Genomic DNA, 21,494 nt, shown 5'->3' with positions numbered 1-21,494 from the left:
GCATCTGTCTAGATTCCCCTTCCACCAATTCATTCAATGTCTGTTAAAAAAAAAAAAAATCATACTTACCCAGACTTCTAAAGTGTATGTACTAAGGTATGAATATATGCACACTCAACTACACCACATATCTTATTTTTACGAAAGATTAGTTCTGATCAGACACCAATGAGTTTTTACTGTTTGTATCACTTGGTATGAATGTGTTAGTTCTGGTCAGACTGTTAGTCTGTGCATTTGTGGGAATTTTTCAGTGACTCTTTCTGCAGGTTACATCATTACACCAGTAGGTGGTGCCAAGTGTCTTCAATCATTTATAAGACTGATTTGTTAGAAAATACTGATTTATTCAGGAACAAAACAAATGACTGTCTTTATGAGTGAGTCATAATCATGTGATTTATTCAGATGACTCACTCATAAAGACACTTGTTTCGTTCTTGAATGAATTTGGCTGTTTAAGCTGGTTTTCAGGAGACACATTGTTTTGAATCAAAATACCATTTTATTTTATTTTAAAAGCTGAAATATATATATATATATATATATATATATATATATATATATATATATATATATATGCACTAAAGTGCCACAACAGTTTAGTGTATTCACTTTTTTAAGTCCTGGGTGACTGAGATTCTTCAGGCAGAAAAAGAGTCGGGGAGTTGAGCCAGAAATTTGTCAGACTGAGAGCATTGGGGATGAACAATGAGAGAGGACAAGAACCGTTTGCCGTTCACTGACTTCTCTCCACTCTATGATATACGAGAGGGCATTGTGAGTGTGTCAGAGGAGGTGAAAGAAAAGGAGAAAGAGGGACAGGGTGGGGTGAAGTCACCTCCCTTTGGAGCAGTATATCACAGGTCCATATAGTCCAAACCTGAAGGGAATCTAAGGGTGTGTCAAAACAGTGTCAGAAACAAGTAGGAGGGGTCAAGAGAGCCTTGGGCTAATGAGAAATCCAGGGTAGGTGTCAGATGGAAAGCTCTTTGTTTTGATGTGCTAAAGATTCACAGGTAAATGGAGAAGGATAAAATACAGTAAAGAAAAGAGTATAGAGTAAGATAGTTGTATTTGGCTAACTGCTAGTTCAGCTCTTTGGGAGAGTTTACCCAAAGAGGAAAATTTGGTCATCATTTATTCACCCTCATGTTGTTTGGAACACAAAAGAAGATATTTTAAAGAATGTGTTTTTGTCCATATATGGTAATGAAAGTCAGTGGGGTCCAGTGGGCAAAAACTGTTGAAACTTTCTTTATTCTCCTTTGTGTTCCTCAGAAAGAATAGTCATACATGTTTGGATTGACATGAGGGTGAGTAAATTATGACAGAATTTTTATTTTTGGGTGAACTATCCCTTTAAGGTCAGGTGGGATAGTTCTGGACTCACATGGACTTTACATGGTCAATTTTCATACTCTTCAAAGGACTTTTATAAGTATACTGATTGGTAGTATCTATCAGACAAACTTATAAAAAAAGTTATAAACTCTGAAGTGCTATAAGTTGTGTAAAAGGAATTCTAAATGATCAAAATCAGTGAACTAAATGTGATTATAGATATAGACAGTGTTGTCTGTGTACATTTCTCTGCTGTTTGTTAGTGAGGTCTTGGCATGTCTGTGGCATACTGATAAAGATTGCTTGTGATTGGCCTTTTTGGAAGAATTGGTTCTCTCAGCATCTGGTAACTTTTTGAATGTTTAAAAAGTCAGTTTTTTTTTTTTTCATCTTTGTATGTGTGTATTTGACTTACATAGTGCAAGTTACAGTTTTTATAGTTTTTCTTTAAAAAGTACCCAAATTTACCATAGTATTTGGACATGTATCATGGTACTACAGTTCTATTAAATTACTTCAATGCTTTTGCACTTCATCAAGGAGGAACATGTAATGAAAACTGCAATTAATGTACCTAAAGTTTGGAGAATTTAAACAAACTAAAGTGATGTGTATAGGAGACCTTCATGACTCAAGAAATCTCTAAAGAAAAGCTGTGTGCTTACTACCATCTAGTGGACAATGGAAGAATGAAACAAGGAGTTTGTTTTGAGAAGTGTCTGTCATATTACACAGTGCTTATCCAGTTTAAACCTAAGGCAGTTTTCATTAAATAAATAAATTTATAAAGACAGAAATAAAAATAAAAAAAAATAAAAAATCCTTCCTAAATAAAACATGCTTCTGGGTATGGATAACTAATAGGAAATAAAAAGTGTGTAACAGAGTTAGAGTGAGACTTACAGTAAGTAAATGTAGTAAGTAAATAGAATTTACATAACAAACAAAATAATGTATATTTATGTCAAGTGTAATGAACTAAATCCTTTCCCCTAACCTGTTGAGCTCATATGCTGAATGCCTAGGCCTATGCTATAAATTATTGTACCACTTGAGGGCGCTTCACAATTAGAGTACACATTTCTAATACTCTTACAGATGAGGATGTAAAAAAAAAAAAAATGACGGAAGTGGATGGATGCTTGGATGGAACACAACTCTTATGAATGAGCCATAACATCTATGAGATAATTATGTTAGATAATTAGTCAAATTAAATGAAATATATTTTAAACATATTCTGTACACAAATTACTTTAGAAATGACATACTAGTAGTCCAACAGTTTGTATTTGTGTATTATAGTTTCTGAATCATAAGGCACATGACCAGTTTGGCTAAAGATTAGACAAAAGATTTCTCTCTCTCTCAGAATTGAGTCACGTGGACTTTTGAATATGTCAGGACACTGTATGATCAGTGGATTGGACCATTTTACAGGCTAAATTTAATGTACTGTTAAGTCTGAACTCATTTTTCTCATTTTTTTTGTTGAGAATTGCAACTTTACTAGTGTTTTCCTGACTTGCATAGTTTGGCGGTTCTTAGTCCAAACATGGCTGGCAAATATCGTCACTGCAGTTCCCTTCCTGAAATTCCTGTGAGGTCAAATGCTGTTGAGAATTTTGTCCTTGTCCTTTGTTTATGTTTTGTCCATAAACACATTGATTTTTCCTGTAGGCCTTCATTGCATACCTGCACAGCTGCTATTGAGCAGACACTTGAGCATGATGTGGAGTAAAGCACAATGCATATTTGTAGTCCTGCTAGTACTTTAGGCTTCCCTCTAGATGAAACCATTCAATAATTTGTATGATGGTAAAGAGTCATTGACAATAAATTCTCATGTTGTCAAAGTATTCTTCTTGGATCTTAGTTATGAAGCTTAATCATGGCCCCAATTTTTTTTGTTTCTTTATTTTTATTGCAGAATTTCCACCCATGATGGATGTAAAAGGAGAGCCAGGTCCTCAAGGGAAACCAGGACCAAGGGGACCACCTGGACCTCCTGGATTACCAGGGAAACCAGGTTTAGGAAAACCTGGTCTCAATGGTCAGACAGGTCCTCAAGGGCCTGCAGGATTCCCTGGGATTGGAAAACCGGGACTACCAGGTTTACCAGGAAAATTAGGACCTAAAGGACTTCCAGGACTCAATGGCGAGGTTGGGCCTCGTGGAGAGCCAGGTCCACGCGGACTTCCAGGTCAGCCAGGACCACCTGGGCCAGCTGGTCTGTCGTTGAATGGTAAACCAGGTTTACCTGGGACTAGAGGCCCGCCAGGGTCAAGAGGTGAGCCAGGGCCTAAAGGTGGACGTGGTATTCCTGGTGAACAAGGACTTAAAGGGGAAAATGGCAATGGAAAGCCGGGTCCAATAGGTCCCAGGGGACCCAGTGGCCTTCAAGGACCTCCAGGTGCTCCAGGTGTCCCTGGGTTGGGTAAACCAGGGATTGATGGGCTGCCCGGGCCAGTGGGGCCAAAAGGAGATAAAGGAGCTCCAGGAGATCATGGTGTCCCGGGGGAAACTGGTCCCCCTGGCCTACAAGGGCAGCCGGGGGCACCTGGTTTGGGAAAACCTGGAATTGATGGTGTTCCAGGTATTCCAGGCTCATTAGGCCCAAAAGGTGATGCTGGCCCCAGAGGAACTCCTGGGTTTCCTGGACCCCCTGGCTATGGTAAACCAGGACTTGTAGGACAGAAAGGAGACAGAGGTCCTGCTGGATTACAAGGAGCCCCTGGTGACAAAGGAGAACCTGGCATGGAAGGTCTTCCAGGAGATTTAGGGCCAACTGGACAGCCAGGCCTTCCAGGTCTACAAGGTCCTATGGGTCTTCCAGGGAAACATGGGATGCCTGGTCTAAAGGGAGAAAATGGCCCACAAGGACCTCCAGGCTTGCCAGGGCTTAGAGGAGATCAGGGTCCCAGTGGGCTCGCAGGAAAGCCTGGCTTCCCAGGGGATAAGGGCCCTCCTGGTCTCAACGGGGCCACAGGCAAACCTGGACCTAAGGGTGAACCGGGTCACATTGGTCTGCCAGGTAACCCTGGTTTGATTGGTGGACCAGGTCCGAAAGGTGAGAATGGGTTTCCAGGCCCCCCTGGGCCACGTGGCAATTCAGGGATTCCTGGACTCCCAGGCCCCACTGGTCATATGGGACCTCAGGGTGTTCCAGGGTTGAAAGGCGAACAAGGTCCACCAGGGCCCCAAGGACTTGGAAAGCCTGGAGACAAGGGGATGCCTGGTCCGCAGGGACCTCCAGGAAAACCTGGCTCCCCTGGACTTAATGGTATTCAGGGCCCTCCAGGTCCACCTGGTCCTCCTGGGCCCCCCGGCCCCTCTAACGGTGATTTTAATCAGTTAGCAGTTCAAGGGCCAAATATCGTAGGAGAATCAATTTCAAAACCAAATGGTGAGAAGCCGAATTATGGTCAGGCCGAGCTCTCTGCCTCCGTGGCTCCTGCTTTTACCGCCATTTTGACAACACCATTTCCACCATCTGGAATGCCAATCAAATTCGACAGAACTCTATACAATGGGCAAAATGCTTACAACCCTGCCACAGGCATCTTCACAAGCCCACTGCCTGGAGTCTACTATTTTGCTTATCATGTACATGTAAAGGGAACCAGCCTGTGGGTGGCACTGTATAAAAACAATGTGCCAGCCACATACACCTATGATGAATACAAAAAGGGCTATATGGACCAGGCATCAGGTAGTGCGGTACTGGAGCTGAAGGAGAATGACCAGGTTTGGGTGCAAATGCCCTCTGATCAAGCAAACGGGCTCTACTCCACTGAGTACATCCATTCGTCCTTCTCAGGGTTCCTCCTGTGCCACACATAACGGTCCGTCTCAGCGGAGAATTGCTTGCTCAAGTGCCCTGCAGAAACATCTGTAATAACAGCAACTAGATGACAAGAAAGACTTACTGAATGACGGAGAGGCTGAGTTCGAAGCAGAGGAAGGAGAATTCATGCTGTGTCTCTGTTTTAACCCTCTCTTTCAAATGTCTGATTTGATCATTGTTTTACTTTTAAGTGTTGTTATTTTCTGCCTATATGATAATTTTATTATAACTGTTATGCTATTTTTGTCGATGTTGATATAATGGTGTTATTTTATTGATGTTGTTGTAGTTGTTGTTGTTTATCGCAATCAGACTATTAAGTACTTTGCAATGTGTAGGTAACCATTTAAAGACTTACCCGTGTGACTGCACACATTGCCAAATGTTCTGACTCCCATTGAGCTCCATCACGTTGACTCTGGGGTTGTATGTTCCCCTGGTTGCAGTCAAATTCGCCTATATCTTTTCCTTCATATAACACAGGCTACTTGATTCGTGCCACATTGCAGATTTTAGAATGCAGACATTCTATACAACATTGTTATTGTATTTGTATGTTTAAATACATCCGTAATTTAAAGAATAATCCTCAGTTCCATATTGTTTTTTTCTTTTTAATGCAGATAGGTGAATATCTATCTTCTTTAGTCATTAGGTATATATGTTTTGTTTGATTTACTGTGTTAAAGCAAAAATTATGTGCTAATCTGTCTGTTTCTGCGACAACTACGTTGTGTGTTTGAGAGTCTTTAAGAAGAAAATTACTTGATTTACAGAGTTCATTGCTCAAGACATGCCAGGTTTGAATCGGTAGCGATCCTGAAGGCCTCGAGAGGACAGCTTGAGAAAAAACAAAAAAAACAAAACAAAAACAAATGCAATTTCTGTGACACTAATTTCATACTTTAAAAATCACGTCAAAGCTAATACATAATGTATAGCTTCTCATCAAAATCTTAGGATAGCCTACAGTACATTGGTGAGTAAGGGACTACTAAAAAAATCTAGTATATAGTATGAAAATATAATTCTGAATTTTTTGTAATAAATCAATTTTCCACCACAAATCCAAACTACTGCGTTGTGTACTCTAAACGTTTTACATTCTCTTTTCTCATTGCTGCTTTTACAATGACACATTTGACTGATTGTTTTGTATCACATTTATTGTGATACAAGACTTGTATGATTGACACTAACATGAATCAATGCATGTCCTAATCTTTTACGTTTTGATACATTACATGATTTGGATACATCACACTGATAGCACTGCTTCTGTGGTGTTTATGAAAGGTTACAATATAAACATCCTCAAACAAAGAAATTGTTCCTTGTTCCATTTACTGAAGTGACTGAAAAATAGCAAAGGAGGCTTGAAGTCCCTCTTGAAAGAAATTATCTTGCCTCCGTTTGTTTGACCAGTATGTAGGATGATGAAACCTGAATCAGACTAAAGGAATATCAGTACTTAAACGCACTCGCTCACTGAACTTGTCCTTTCCTTACATGGTTATATGACATTTGTTGCTCCAAATGGAGATTATTCACTTTGGAATGACGTTTTTAGCACCAGATCTTTCCTATTTCAGCATGTATTTGATGACCTTTTTATTGTACAGTATATTAACACTGTGACCATTATTTTCTATGATGAGTGTATATTATTTGTGTGCAATGGATTGAAGATTTAAAAAATTTGTTGTGCTGCATTATCTCAAATCTGCTTAGACTATGTGTCTTCCTTTTGTCATTCAAAACAAACTAGGAAAAAAAAGCCTTGATTCTGTTCCATGGGATATTTGTTCATTATCAATCAAATTAAAAGAAACAACCAATCCCATTTGCACATGAACTTAATGAAGGCATATTTATACATTTGTGATAGTCCAGTAAGGAATGTCCAACCACCGAAACCCTGAACGTTCAAGTAACCTTGTATTTAACAGCATCGAGGAGTTTGTAATACACACTACCGTTGTTTTTCTTTCTTTCTTTTATAATGTATCTATCAATCTATAGGATTTTTTGTCTTATTGCATTCACTTTATGCAATCCATTTTGGGTATTAAATGCACTCTTTGATTGAACATATTTTGTCAGCTCGTACAAAATCTGCAAGTACTTGACAGTACAGATGCATCATCAATAAAGACTTTCTTGATCAAGAGTGTTTTTTGTTTTTCTCCCTAATAAGATCAAAGGAGCTAGTAATCATAGATGGGATGTTGACAAGTCAAATTCAGATATTTTATCAGTTCATATACATGAGATGGGCCAGGATAAACCCCTTGAAATAGGCTAAAACCTCATCTTAAAATCATTTCCTGAGGCAGAGTTTATGCAATAATGCTTGAGCCCACATATTTACAATGAACAAAGCTTTAATACACAATTACAATTTAATCAGCTCATTCAGTATATTCAAAAACATCCTTAAAGCTGTTCTGCTTCAGACATCCACCCATCTAAAGAAAATATGTGACTAACACTAGGGGGAGTTTACATCCATTTTGTCGCTTACAAGAAGAAGGATCACCTGTGATAAAAAAGTGGCTCAAAAATATCACACCTATAAGCATACATCCACTTTTGTCTACAGTTCCAAATATATCTGAATTACATACATCAATAAGCATAATTATGAATTAATTTAATCCAGTGTTTGTGTGTGTGTGTGTGTGTATATATATACACACACACACACACACACACATATATATATATATATATATATATATATATATATATATAAGAAATACATAATAAAGCAATATTTAATGTTCCACAAAGTATCGGAATAAAGTGTTTGTAAATATATTTCCTTGGATTAATTAAACAATATTTAATGTTCCACAAAGTATCAGAATAAAGTGTTTGTAAATATATTTAATTGGATTAATTAAACAATATTTAATGTTCCACAAAGTATTGGAATAAAGTATATATATATATATATATATATATATATATATATATATATACATACAGTCAAACCAAAAATTATTCAGACACTAGATATAATTTTTTATATATTTTTACTAGTGGGTGCAGGACACTATAGTTCATTTATGTAAGTGAGGATAGCAAAATAAAGTAAACTGTGACATATTATACCCAATAATATACCCAATATATATTCTTCATACAGTGGACTACCAGTAAAATTGATAAAAATTTGGGACCAAAAATGATTCAGACACTTTGACCTGATCATGTTTTGCTTTAGTGTTATCTGACATAATTAAGATAAAAAAAATTCTGACACAGTTTAACTCTGAGATCTGTCATATTTTATTACCATTTTTTTTACACTATAATAAACTGTATTAATGAATGAAATGTTCAAAGTGTCTAAATAAATTTTGATCTGACAGTATATATATATATAATAAAGTACTATTTAATGTTCCACAAAGTATCGGAAAAAAGGGTTTGTAATTATATTCTCTTGGATTAATTAAACAATATTTAATGTTCCACAAAGTATTGGAATAAAGTGTTTGTATGTATGTGTATGCATATATATATATATATATATATATATATATATATATATATATATATTCCTTTCTTTCTTTCTTGGATTAAATAAACAATATTCAATTTTCCACAAGGTATTGGAATAAAGTCCTCTTTAAAAAATGTATTAACAAAAAGTCATGTTACATATATTTGAAAAGAAAAGACATCATAAATGTCAACAATTGCACATTAGAGGGGTCTTAATGTCTATTTAAAAATATTAAAACGTTTACAAATTTTCAATGTTTTAACTTTTTTTCTTAATAGAAAATCGTATTGAGTCAATATAAGGCTCCAGTTCTTTCTTAAAATACATAAAACGTTTTTGTTTTGTTTTTTTTACAGGAAAACTACAGGAAATTTTGCCATTAAAAAATAAAATTTGTTATATAAAATTGACTGCGCTTGGCCTGTCCTTACAGTTCTCCAAGAGTCCAAATAATATATATTTCCATAACAACAAACTGACCATCAATATTCTTTGTAATAAAATCACAAACAATTTGCCAAAACGGTCTTACGAATTGTGGATTTTATTTACACATTACTTTACAATAATGTGTAAATAAAATCCACAAGTCTTCTTAAAACGTCAACAGGCTCTTGCGCAAAGATGACGCAGTCACTGGCTCCTCCCCTTCAGTTCATCTCAATTCAGTTTTCACTGAGGACGACAAATACGACTTCACCCTCATAGCGGTTACGGCTCTACGTGCACTTTCTCCGGAGATTGCCAAGGGATTTCAATGTTTGGCCCGTTCTTTGTAAGTATCCCATATTACCACTCGCCTTCTGTCTCTTAATATGGCAGAACGATGTTAAAAACGATTACACGAGACGTTTGTTTGACTGTTTCTAGTGTAGCTGTGAAAGCTCGCGTTCAGCCGGTGAAGGAGCTCGCGAGGGTGGCAGCCATTTGCCCGCGTATGTTTGAACGGAAACTCCATAATCGTCTTTTATTTGTTTTAACGGCTGGACGGTTTTAACCGTGCCAGGGACGGTTTGTCGCTCATTCCTATATTCGTTGATTTATGAAGGGTCTGGAGTTCTCCTCAGGCTGTCTAACTGCCTTGTACTGCGCTGGCTAGCCGCTTGCTAGCGGTCTCATCATCAGCCAAAGACCGTGTCAAGAAGTTACTCAGACAGTTTATTTGCCGCTACACTTTTAATTGTATATTTGGATATATGGTTAATTCTGTGTCAAAACATAATGCATAATAGTGACTTGGTCATTTATCATTATTTGACCGGCTGTAAGGGTCAGAGAGGGTGAGATTGAACTGTTAGCCAGCGAGCTAATGTTATTAACTGTCAGATAACACTTTATCGTAAACTCCAGAATGTTCCTGATTTCAGTGGCTCAATGGTTATGCAAAGCGTGTAAGATTTGAGTCCTTAATTTTAAATTCTTTTTACTGTACCACAAACCTTGCCAATTCACATGCGTGTTCTTTCATATTCACGTTTGCTTTATTTTAAATGTGAATATGACATATGGTAACCCTTTAAAGCCGACTCGTGTCTTTGATCATTCCCATATCCAGCGCGTGGTTAAACTGTAAGCGGATGACCCAGCATGAGATCTGAACTGCGTAGTAAACTAGCTGGTAAGCCGATAGTTTTTAAATGCCATGCTTGTAGAGCAGGTAAGATGACGTATGGGGGAATCTGACTTAAACCGGTTCACTTATGGGAATTGTGCTTATTAATGACATGATCCCAGATGTTGTATTCAGGTGCCATGTGCAGTATTTGATGAGTCACCTGGCTTCATCCTCCACCTGTTTTCCTCCTGCTCCTGTGTAATCAATACAAGGAAACTGTACAGGTCTTGGTCAGTGGTGTATGCCTTGTTATCTTTGGGACGGGACATGCAGGCATTCTTGCCAAAATCGGATGGAAGTTGTAAAAATTGCCAAGTGGGAACAAGTCAGGACATGTTTTAGAACATGTTTTAGGTATGCGTAATATAAGGTGAGTTATTTCACTAACATGACAAGGTTTTTTTCTTGTTTATTGTTTGAAGTCCTGAAACTGTGACAAGGTTGCTTTTTATTGCTTTGACCTTCTCTTATCTACATTTACATTATCTATAGATTTATTGGACAGGTAACTTATAGGCCTCTGAGTATAGCACTGTAACATTTCTTTCACAACTTACTCACCGTTATTATACCTATATGGGCATTACATTGGTAGTTTGATGGAATTTTTGTGTTTGCTACATTGGGACAATTTAAAATAAATGTGAGCAAAATAACTTCCGTAAACATGAGATATTGGATAGATTTCATGTAGCCTATTTTATTTAGAGCTTTCTGTACATTTTCTTAAGGGCCCACAAGGTTATTCTGAAGTGACAATTTTTATGTCTATCCATCTACATACATGCATTAATATTTTTTTTAATTGAAATATCATTTCATAAAAAAAACAACAACGTGAAACTAGGCTACACATTGTCACATTAACAGTATTTACACTGGTTTACTATATTCGTATTAATACTCTGTCAAATCCAAACGCCCTGTCTAGTAGGCTAACTGTGTCGAGAGCATATATAAATGTTATAAAAAAAAAAAAAAAAGAAGCTGGCAGCGTTTGGTTTCAAATAGCAGCCGAGGACGTCTTTTGCTGCTATAACAACAGCTAGCATATAACGACAAGCGTTGCCTAATCAGCTGGTTACGGTATTCGTAACTGTTGCTGAGCGAACGTTAACGCTGCATTCACACAGGGCATCAGTGTCAATGCTTAACGGAGGGCGTGTCTGAAGCTTAAGCTGACGTGACCATCATAGTACAACAGCCAGTCTGTGATCTGATTGGCTGACACCTGCATTGGCGCTTGAAAAGTTGAGAAATCTTCAACTTCTGCTGTTAGCAACGTGAGTGAAGCAACGCGACGGAACCCACAATTCTTTTCGGCAATGCATGACGTCACCCATTCAAAGTAAATGAGAAGTGTTAACGCCGACGCCCCATGTGAATGCAGCGTAATGTTAGCTAACGTTAACAGGTGATGTTTTTTTTTTCCGCGGAAAAGTTTAACTCTTTTCAACTTGAAAAGATGCTCTGAGCTGCAGAAAAAGACACCGGACTTTTTTTGAAAACACTGTTTACTCCATAGGATTATAATGTAAAACAGATGCTGGCTGTGAACATGCCAAGTATGAACATAACCTTAGGTGCAAGAAGCCGAAATCAAGGTTTCGTCGGGACAGCATTCTCGCACGGAGAAGCTCAATTACACAACATTTTAAGATGAAGAGGCGCTCTTTGGTTTTCAACTATGGGAACAAATGTGCTCACTCACAAAATTAGACACTACTGCTTTTTAGACAAAAACTTTCCCATTATGATATTGTTGGGTCGGATTGTTTCCACATCTCAAGCAAACCGCTCCAGAGTTCCTCTTCAAAGATGGTCTCAGTACGCTTGTTTGATCCGCTTTTGGTGCACACCCGTGTGCGATTACTGCATTCACACTTGCCCAAACGAACCGCACTAATGGGGACAATGAACTCTAGTGCGATTCAACCGAACTAAATGAGGCAGAGGTGTTAGTTACTTTTGAGAAGTACGAATAAGTTGCTGTTTTTCTGTATCACCTGTTTAATTTGCAGATGTCGAGTCAGTTTCAGTAACAGTTTCATACCTAGGCTTGAGGCAATCTAAAGATTTGCCTTTACTTTGTTCTCCAAAACAAGTTGGAAAAGTAAGATATTTGCCTAAATTGAGATGTTTGTTCATTCCTCAATTATATGGAACTGTGTGTGAACTGCTGATCTTTTATGCACTCGTTTCTAGGGCTGGGTATCGTTCAAAAATTTTCGATACCGATACCTTGACTTCAATACCGATTCCTCAACGATACTTTTTTCGATACCAATTTTATAAAATCTGTTTTAACAAGATTACATTACCTCAAAAAATCTTTGGTTTTATATTTTAAGTTTAACTTTTTTTTTACAGACTCAAAAGACTCATCTCCTGAGCCACTGCACAAAGGAATAAAAAAAGTCTGCTTATAAATTAACATTTATTTAAAATGAAAGTTCTTATTTGGCTAAATTACATTTCCTTAACAGCCTTTAAACACAGGCTTTACTCCCTTCAAACTTATATTTTGCCACTGTTTCCTTACATCATTTTTGGATATATAATTATATATAATACATAATTATATCATTTCTGTTAGTTAAGCTTGTGTATATTTTTAGTTGAAGCTGTTAAGTTATAAAGCAATATCTCATGTAGGGTTTTCCTTTGTGTTTTATATAATGACGACTAGGAGGTGCTATAGGCACATGCTTTTCTTGATTGGTTTTCTCTAAAGAAAAATACATTCAGTTAAAGTAAAAGAGTGACGCACGTTTGTTGCGTCTTGCCGTGCAATGAGAGTTCCGTGTCTTTATTAAAATCAACACATTAATGATTTATCACTCATCCCCCTGCAATTAATTGGAATGTTATTTTTTATTACTTGGCCAGACCTGTGGATCAAAAACATTTTATATATATATGCTTTTCAGGAGACAACCATTTGAAAATGTCCCCTCTGATTAGGGCTGCACGATTAATCGTAATCTAATCGAAATCGCGATTTGGCTTATTTAGTGCGATTATGACATCGCAAAGGCTGCGATTTTTTTAATTATATAAATATGTACACAGCGTGTTAGTGAAGAGCTGCTCTGTGATCAGTAGTAAATGACGCTCCATCTGAGAGCACTGCATTAGAAAAAGCAACACACGTCAAATATACAAACTTTCCAAACATGAGAAGCCTTTATGAACTTCTTTTCTAACAAAAGACAACATTTAATGTGTTTTTACTCAACTCACTTCATAATGTCAGTTGAGTGTTTGAAATAGCATTTTGATTAGTATTGGATTATAAATATACTTTATTATTACGGAAATACCTGAGAAGGCTTGAAGAAAACATATAAACCATGTATTGTTGTAGTTGTCTTTTTTTTTAATTCATGTTTAATCAGTCAAAGCATTTCTGCCTTCTTTTTATTCAGTCACAGCGATAGCATGATGCCCATTGGGGATTTCCTGGAACAGCGTTTGTTGTATTGCGTGTATTTGGAGTATCTGCTCAAGGGCGCCCTCCGGCGTCCAGTATGAAACAGACATGTTTAGCGCCAAGTAAAGCTCACTTAATTCTATTCAGGGTGAAAATAGGAAAAATAATTCCTCTCTCTAAAGAACTTTGAGGGAAACATATAATCAATATGTTTTTCTCCAGCGTACTTAAGTGTACAGGGGTTTTTTTCCACAGTGGATGCATAAGAGGCACGTAGTTCATATTAAATGCATGGACTCCATTTTTGATTTTGCATACCTCCTGACAAAAATAAATTGAGACAGATTTTTTATCATAATAATATAATATTTGATTATAAATCCTTAGACCTTTCTAATGATTTAAAGACATACTGCTTGCATGTTAACAGGTAACCCCACATTTTGTCATACAAGTTTTAAATATTATTTTCTAATTATTATAGTTGTATTTATAATTAAATACTAATGCTAAATACTTTAATAATGAAAGTTATTACAACAGTAATATTTCTTATTTGGTTTAATATTTTTATTTAGCAATAATGATAATAATAATAATAAAAATAATTAGTCAAAATAATATATTAGCACAAAATTTCAGGCCAAATTGTGCAGCCCTACAAACAAGCAAAACAAGCCTGGTATTGTTTATAATTTTTTTTTTTTTTTTTTTTTTCATTTGTTTTATAAAATTGCATTTTAAATCGCAAATTGCAATTTTAACCAGAAAAATCACAATTAGATTTTTTTTTTCTCCAAATCGTGCAGCCCTACCTCTGATGGTGTGGTTGATGCTTGCACACAGTGGCAGTATCAGGAGGACGCTGGTACCCCTTTTCCACCAGAACTGTTCGCGTTCTGGAGCCAAAGCCCGTGCTCGTGCAGGCGAACTAGAGCCCGTCACGAACCGGTCGCGTGTTTCCGTAGACTTGAGGAACGAACGCTGATGTAACGCTGCTGTGTGTTGTACCTGCCTACAACTAGTCTAAAAACATTGCGCGTCCCGCTGTTTGTGCCGGCAGTGCGGCACTTCTGTTTTGCTGTTCATAGTATCTGGATTGACTGTAGTGAACCGGCTGCTCGCATAAACAGCCGGTACTCTCACCTGTCCTTTTCAGAAATAAACTGAAAGTGAAACTGTTGATTCACCCACTCTCTCGCACCCGGGTCTATCTCGTGTGCATAGTTTTATATATTTAGATATAAATAACAATGTAGCGCAATGTTATTACATGCTCAACGAGACAGCGAAAGCATTTCTCCGCCCACTCTCCCCTGCTCCTTTTGGAGGTATCGAAATTTGGTACCGAATGACAAGACACTTTTCGATACTCAATAGTATCGAGGCAATTCGGTCGTACCTAAAAAGTATCGAATTCGATACCTAGCCCTACTCGTTTCTGTGTTCAGTCAGGACAGTTGATCCTCTCTGTGATGATTTCTGACCTCGATGTGCTTTGTACACCCACACTTCTCTGTCCCATATTATTATTGAATGCATCATCATGACTTGTTGATTGTTGCAGTACTTAAGCACAGAAGATGCTGCTTTGCTCCAGAGACTTAGTGCTAGTTTTGGCATAGAGACTGTGTCATATGAAGGCCTGATAACCTTTCAAAACTCTAAAGTACAAACATGTCTTTTTTGAGGATTGTCTGGCCATATTTATAGCTTGTTTGGCATTTTGGATGAACGGAGCTGTCAGTAGCCACTCTTACTGGGCAGCATGTTAAATGTCACTGGTAGCAGTAGTTCACAGCTTGTTAACAAACATGGATCGAGTTGTGCCTCACAGCAGGCTCTCTTAGAATATCTACACAACTGGCAACAGCATGACTCTCATTCCTCCCACTGTCTTTTCAGCTTGTCTGCTTAAATATTGAAGGAGTTGTTGTACCCTTTGAGCCAGCATTGCAAGCCCAGCAGGAGCGCTGCTAACCCTTGATGAATGAGTACGGTGCTCACCAGAGTTTCATCCTGGCCTGACAGACATCTGCTCCCTCTGCATGCCTTCGATACAAGCTGCATGATGTGGCCTTTGAAAAGACAGTCAATCCTCAAGATTTCTGTGTTGAATAACATGAACTGTCTGCCTCGTTGTTTGAGTCATTTTATTAGATTAACAGTCACAGTGCTGTATGCTTCAACTTGACAGGAAGTGGGCAGGTTTGTGGCAGCATTTACAAGAGTCCCCACCCTCTTAGCGGAGTTTCCAGTGAACTACGTCTTGTCTTCCCTCAGCATTTCAACACAATAATGTGGTAGATAGCTGATGGTGACAATGCTTCTTGGGGGTTTTAAGTTTTACCTTATTTTGCACATTAGTTTTAACAGCCAAATTGCACCAGCAATTTTTTCATGACTAGCTTTAAACAAACTTTTCGTGAAGTTACTGAAGAACGTGGTTTTGGCTAATGCAGAAGCGCTTAGGTGGTGATAGCCTAATTTAGTCACTTCAAGCACATCTCTAACTTGACCACAGGCAGCTTGCAAGGTGCATTTTGACTTGTCATTCCTTTTATGGTTTCTAAAGCATCACTCCTATTTCTTGGCCATTATTTGAAATCTAATTGTTTGACATCTGACTCTGAAGATAAAAGCAGCAGGTGCATGAAACATAGCATACCTTATTGAATTCATTCTCTTTTAAAATGGCATCCTTTTATTTGAGGAACATTGTGATTATGGCAAAGCACAGCACAAGAATGATGTTGGCTTTCGGCTGTACCTTATTGCCTTGTCTGCAGAGTGAGATTAGTGCTGCGCTGAGCCCCTGGGTTTGGCTGCAGATTTTTCCTATTCTAGTACGCTGTTGTCTTTTTGATGCACATTTTCATACCAACTGCTTTTGGGCTAAAAATGGTTTACCTCTTCCTTGGATCTGGTGCAGGGAGCTGGCCACAAAAATGATTAGATTTGGACCAGTATATTATGGCTTATCAAATAGCTTTGATGCAGTCAGAAACAACACAATGTTTTGTAACAATATAATTTGAGTGATTGCATGGTGGTGCAATCATGTTGACCCTTCAGTTTTGTTATACCCGTGTAAATTCACAAATGAGCTTCCTGTGTTCTGACTGACTTTTAAACAGCCACAGTTTTTAAAGGCACAATATGTAAGATTTTTTGATTGAAATATCCAAAAAACACTAAAACAATGTTATTGTATTGTGCACTTACATTAACCCAAATGTTTCCAACTATGTTTAAATTCAGAGAAATCAGCTGTTTTACCAGTGTAATGTCATGTGTCATTGCATCACCTGTCAGTGACTTCATATCCACGTTACCCTCGATTCCTGGTTTTACCAAAGTCCCTTTAAGACAAGTCATTTCACTCGCCGGCCATCTTTGAAACGCCTCTCGGGCATTCAAGTGCAGCTCCTATCTCTTTGAATGGGAAAACATTAAATTCTCCAAAGATGTTTGCCAAGCTTTCGATTAAATTTCATATTTGAAATCACCAATGAAATCTGACAACAGCTGTCTCATAAATTTTGTTTCTAAATGCTCAAATCATGACAAAAAACTGTATTTTTCAGGCTGGATCAGGCTAATGCGAATGCGCAGTCCTAAATGCGCGTCTCTTGTGCCTCATTTCGGAGGCGCATGTCTGACTGTTTCTATAGGAACTGGAGCTTCTAACGGCCACTGCAGTGATGCGATGACTACCAATTGCCGATTGGCTCTTATTTAGAAGGCGGTACTTATTCCGCCATATTGCGCGTTGCACTTTCTTCCATTCAAAACAATACGAGTGACGCGTCTTGTGTTATTCTATAGTCTTTAGTTTTACTTCTGTAGGAACCATGGAAACACCAAAGATGCTTTAATATATTGTGTGTTTTATTAGACTGGTGAGCAACTGTTTGGACACTTTTATCGACAGAAAACCTTTTTATGTAGTTCAACATAGTGTTGGGCAATATGCTCCATTGTCATATTGTCCTGTCGTCCGTCAGCCTGTGAGATCGCTGACACACAATATTATCGCATGCACAAGGAGAGGGTAGAGGTTTGGGAGTTGCAAAAGTTTACTTATTTGAATATTAATTTACTTGTTTATTTAGTCATTTAATTATTTACTTAGTTTTATTGTTGCAGGAAATGAGAATCTTTTTGTTGGTGATGAAGAAAAATGTCACGTCGTATAGAAATAATTCCCCCAAAAGACGATTCCGTGGATATCACACAGGCAATTTGCAAACTTTTGCACAAGAGTTACACCAGTGAAGGAGTCTCAAACCACATTGAATTATTCCCTGAAAGTTAAGGCAAAAACTGACCAGGCTTTTGGTATCTGACGCAGAACGGCACATTAATCCTCTCAGGCCCGACGAGAGCTGAATCTTGACGCGACTTCATTACACTTTTTTCGCTAGTTGAATACGGAAGGTGGTCTGGTGGAAGCTAGATATTTTACTTTATAACTTGTTAACTTTTATTAACCCCCAGAGCCGTGTGGAGTACGTTTATGATGGATGGAGGCACTTTCTTGAGCTTCAAACTCATTGACCCCATTCACTGCCATTATAAAGCTTGGGCGCAACAGGATATTTAAGTGAACTCATCCTTTAAGCGCAGGTTTTCTCTCCAAAGTCCAAACTGTTAGAAAACAGCACACAAAATTCTGTAAATTAAATTTGTTTTAAGTAAATTAAACTTTATTCTTGTACTTATTAAAAGCTTAAACTTTTCTTTGTGTGTAAGCTGACACATTTAACTGCTTATTAACTTGTTTTATATAAACCTGGTAGATTTCAAAATTGACCTGGAGTGCCATCTCGTCTCATCATAAAGAGCTGGAATACGGAGCCCTGCATGTGACATGCAGGATAAAAAAAAAATTAGTTCAACATTCGCAGTTCACAGTTGTCTTTTGTGCACTCAAATTCATTTTCAAATGTAGATGATGATGATAATGATAATAATAATAATAATAATAATAATAATAATAATTTAATACATTAATGTGAAAACTATCCAATTATCGTCAAAGGCATCAGCCATCAGAGATATCGCTGACTATCGTCGATTCGCAATACTACGTCTATCAACACAATACTATGTCTATCGGCACAACCCTAGTTAAACACGGTTAGTCTGATTGTTTGAATCTCTTGTTTTCTTCATTTACCACCAGTAACGTTTTATCCCACGCCTTGGAGACAACATTGTTTTGTCAAGTGGCTAATATAGCAAAATCAGACAGATCTTTTTAACTTTTTTTTTTATAAACTTCGTTCAGACAAAACTTTTTTTTAATAGATTGCTATATTTATATATAATGTGTTTTATAAGGAGTGTCTGACAACAATTAGAACTTTGTAGCAGGTCAGTTAACCAGATGCCAAGAATGTTCCTAAAGGCTTTCACAATTATTATCATAATCATCATTGTTTATTTATTTATTTATTTATTAAAAAGAACTGCTGATTTTGTCTGTCATGGCTAGTTGACTTCAAAGTACAACCCTTTCCTTTTTGTCGGCAGATTTTGAACATAGTTTATCAGGCTTTGCTCAGTAGTCAAGACTGGGCATGATAAAATACATTTCTTTGTAAAGGGAGTTTCTTTTTTTGTTACTATGGGCTGGCCGAATGTTATCACTGCCATAGATGCAAAATTGTTTATCCATGGTGGGTAAATTAATCTATGATTCAGTGAGTTCTTCTCCAGCACTCTGCTGAGAGACTGGTGAGGAATGCAGACAGACGGGCCTCAAGAATGTGTGTGGCATTCAGTGTGTACCTCAGGTGTATTTATAGGCCACTAAGTATGCTTTACACAGATTTTTATTTCTGGCCTCTATGAGATAAAGTGTGCCACGTTCTAAACTGGTAGTCCTATTTAAACTGCTAAATAGCTACTTTAACTTGATGACCCTATGGTTCATTGGTTATTTGATGCCCTTTGTCTTTTGTTACTGTCTGCATGGTGTAATTCAGGCATGTTTATGCTAAACCTCTTCTTCTTAGCAACTTAAACAACACCTGGAGAGATGGAAAATTCATTCTTACACTGTGTTATCCTGTCTTGAAGCAGGACCCATATTTCCTCTCCTTTTCTGAGAATGGCACTGGTGGCCTCTTTAATGTTTATTAATACCCAGAATTCACACTCTGGAGTGCCTCCAAGCAGAGGGAGCGAAGTTCATCCTCTACGTGTCCGGTTTTCTAGTGTAACATGTAACATGACTTCATCACCTTCTGGTGACATTAGGTGTAAAATCCTGGTGGTTTTTGTCAGTTCTCGGTTAGATATTTACCCGAGGAGCCGTTCAGTGTTTAAAAGAAAAGAGTAATATTTCAAGCCAGGTCTTTGGCTGTGTGTAGAGCTCTGTTAATATAGACCTGTAAATCACACCTTAAAGTCGACATGAAATTAATTTTTTTTCTGAACGCATGTTAATTACCTTATTGTAAATAGTTAATCCATGTATACATTTTAAATAAATAAAAAAAAAAAGACCGCATAATTTTAAATGAAATTATCGTAACTTCTTCCGGTGAAACAAGTCTTTCCCAGTCCCAGTCTCTTTCTTACAGTTGACTTAAACTCATTCAGATCTGCTTCCATCCAATCCACAAACGATGGGTAGAACTCGTGCACGGCCTACATTTTTTTTTTCAACATCTGTTTGTCGTAATAGATAAGAAAATATTTCTTGCTACTTATGTTACATCACAACTTTAAAACTTGATAGTTTTCTTCCATTTCCCAATATGTTATGTGTTTACTCAGAAATGGTTTAAAAGGTAGCCTAGTTTTTTTTTTTTTTTTTTTTTTCTCTCCATCCAACAACCATTGTTGCAGGTAGATTCTAAATGTTTAACACAAGAACCAAAACAGTTTTTCATTATGTAGTATATTACAAGATTTTCATTATGTAGTAATGTTACAAGATAAATTTAACTACCTGTTTGGCCAAATGTTGCTCATTTTTATATCCCTGGCCAAATCGTTGTGAATATTCAATGTATTCCTCAGCCCTACCTGTACGTTATCAGCTGAACAACTGATTCCGTTTACTACTTGTTAAACAATGTGAAACTCTTTATGACAGTGCCAGAGATACAGTTACACATGCCCAGCCAAACCTCTTTTTCTGATCCCACGAGAATTTCAACAGACTCACCTTTTCATCTGTAATGTCCTGGAATGCAGAAAACAAAACTGTGAAACTTTGTGGTGTTTTCTATTCAGGGAGTTTAATGCAGAAGCAGTAGTTGCTTATTGCAGTAATCGGTAAAGGAATGTATACCTCCTTTCTCAGGTGTGCATTTGTGGTGGCCCAACTTGATCCAACTTGCTTTTTCTCTTATACTCCAGACCATTTTAATTAAAGCATCTTGGGAGCTGTTATGTGATTGCTTGTGGCATGGCCTGTGGAAACCTGTGTGACTGCGTATGAACCTTTCTGGAGCTGCTGTAAAGTTTACTGCTTGTGGTATTTGCTTAATGGCCTCAAATCATTCCTGTCCTGCTTAGGATAGACTTGGGCTTATCTCTTTTTATCTAGATGGAGCATTCAGGCATTTGCTCTTGTGTTTTTAGTTGCCGCTGCACTTTCTCACGTGGCTTCATTACAAGAAGTCAGGCAGATCTGAACAGGTGTATCCTCACGTTTCGCTCCTTCGCTGCTTGGTATCTTCCGCATGCTTTGTAAGGAGTAGAGAGTGTGTAAAAGTGGTGC

At 37.5% G+C, this 21,494-nt stretch overlaps 2 protein-coding genes across 5 annotated transcripts in view; both read left to right on the top strand.

Moving 5' to 3' along the window:
• col8a2 (collagen, type VIII, alpha 2) overlaps positions 1–7,359 on the top strand; it is a 59,466-nt gene extending 52,107 nt beyond the window's left edge. For 3 of the 4 annotated variants that reach the window (XM_051873591.1, XM_051873592.1, XM_051873590.1), the window contains one exon: positions 3,275–7,359. In XM_051873591.1, the coding sequence (XP_051729551.1) occupies positions 3,275–5,187 (1,913 nt within the window). In that variant the 3' untranslated portion in view covers positions 5,188–7,359. Of the gene's footprint in view, positions 1–571; positions 970–3,274 lie in introns of those variants that run through there. The other variant, XM_051873593.1, reaches the window with a different exon arrangement.
• Positions 7,360–9,312: 1,953 nt separating this feature from the next.
• ptp4a2b (protein tyrosine phosphatase 4A2b) overlaps positions 9,313–21,494 on the top strand; it is a 29,078-nt gene continuing 16,896 nt past the window's right edge. Inside the window, exon 1 of the mRNA XM_051871669.1 lies at positions 9,313–9,480. The gene's annotated coding sequence lies outside the window, so the exon portion shown is untranslated. The remainder of the gene's footprint in view (positions 9,481–21,494) is intronic.

Source organism: Ctenopharyngodon idella, chromosome 19 (genome assembly GCF_019924925.1).
Source record: "Ctenopharyngodon idella isolate HZGC_01 chromosome 19, HZGC01, whole genome shotgun sequence".
NCBI classification, from domain to species: domain Eukaryota; kingdom Metazoa; phylum Chordata; class Actinopteri; order Cypriniformes; family Xenocyprididae; genus Ctenopharyngodon; species Ctenopharyngodon idella.
Note: the sequence above shows the minus strand (reverse complement) of the source record. Positions and strands in the feature narration are given on the sequence as shown.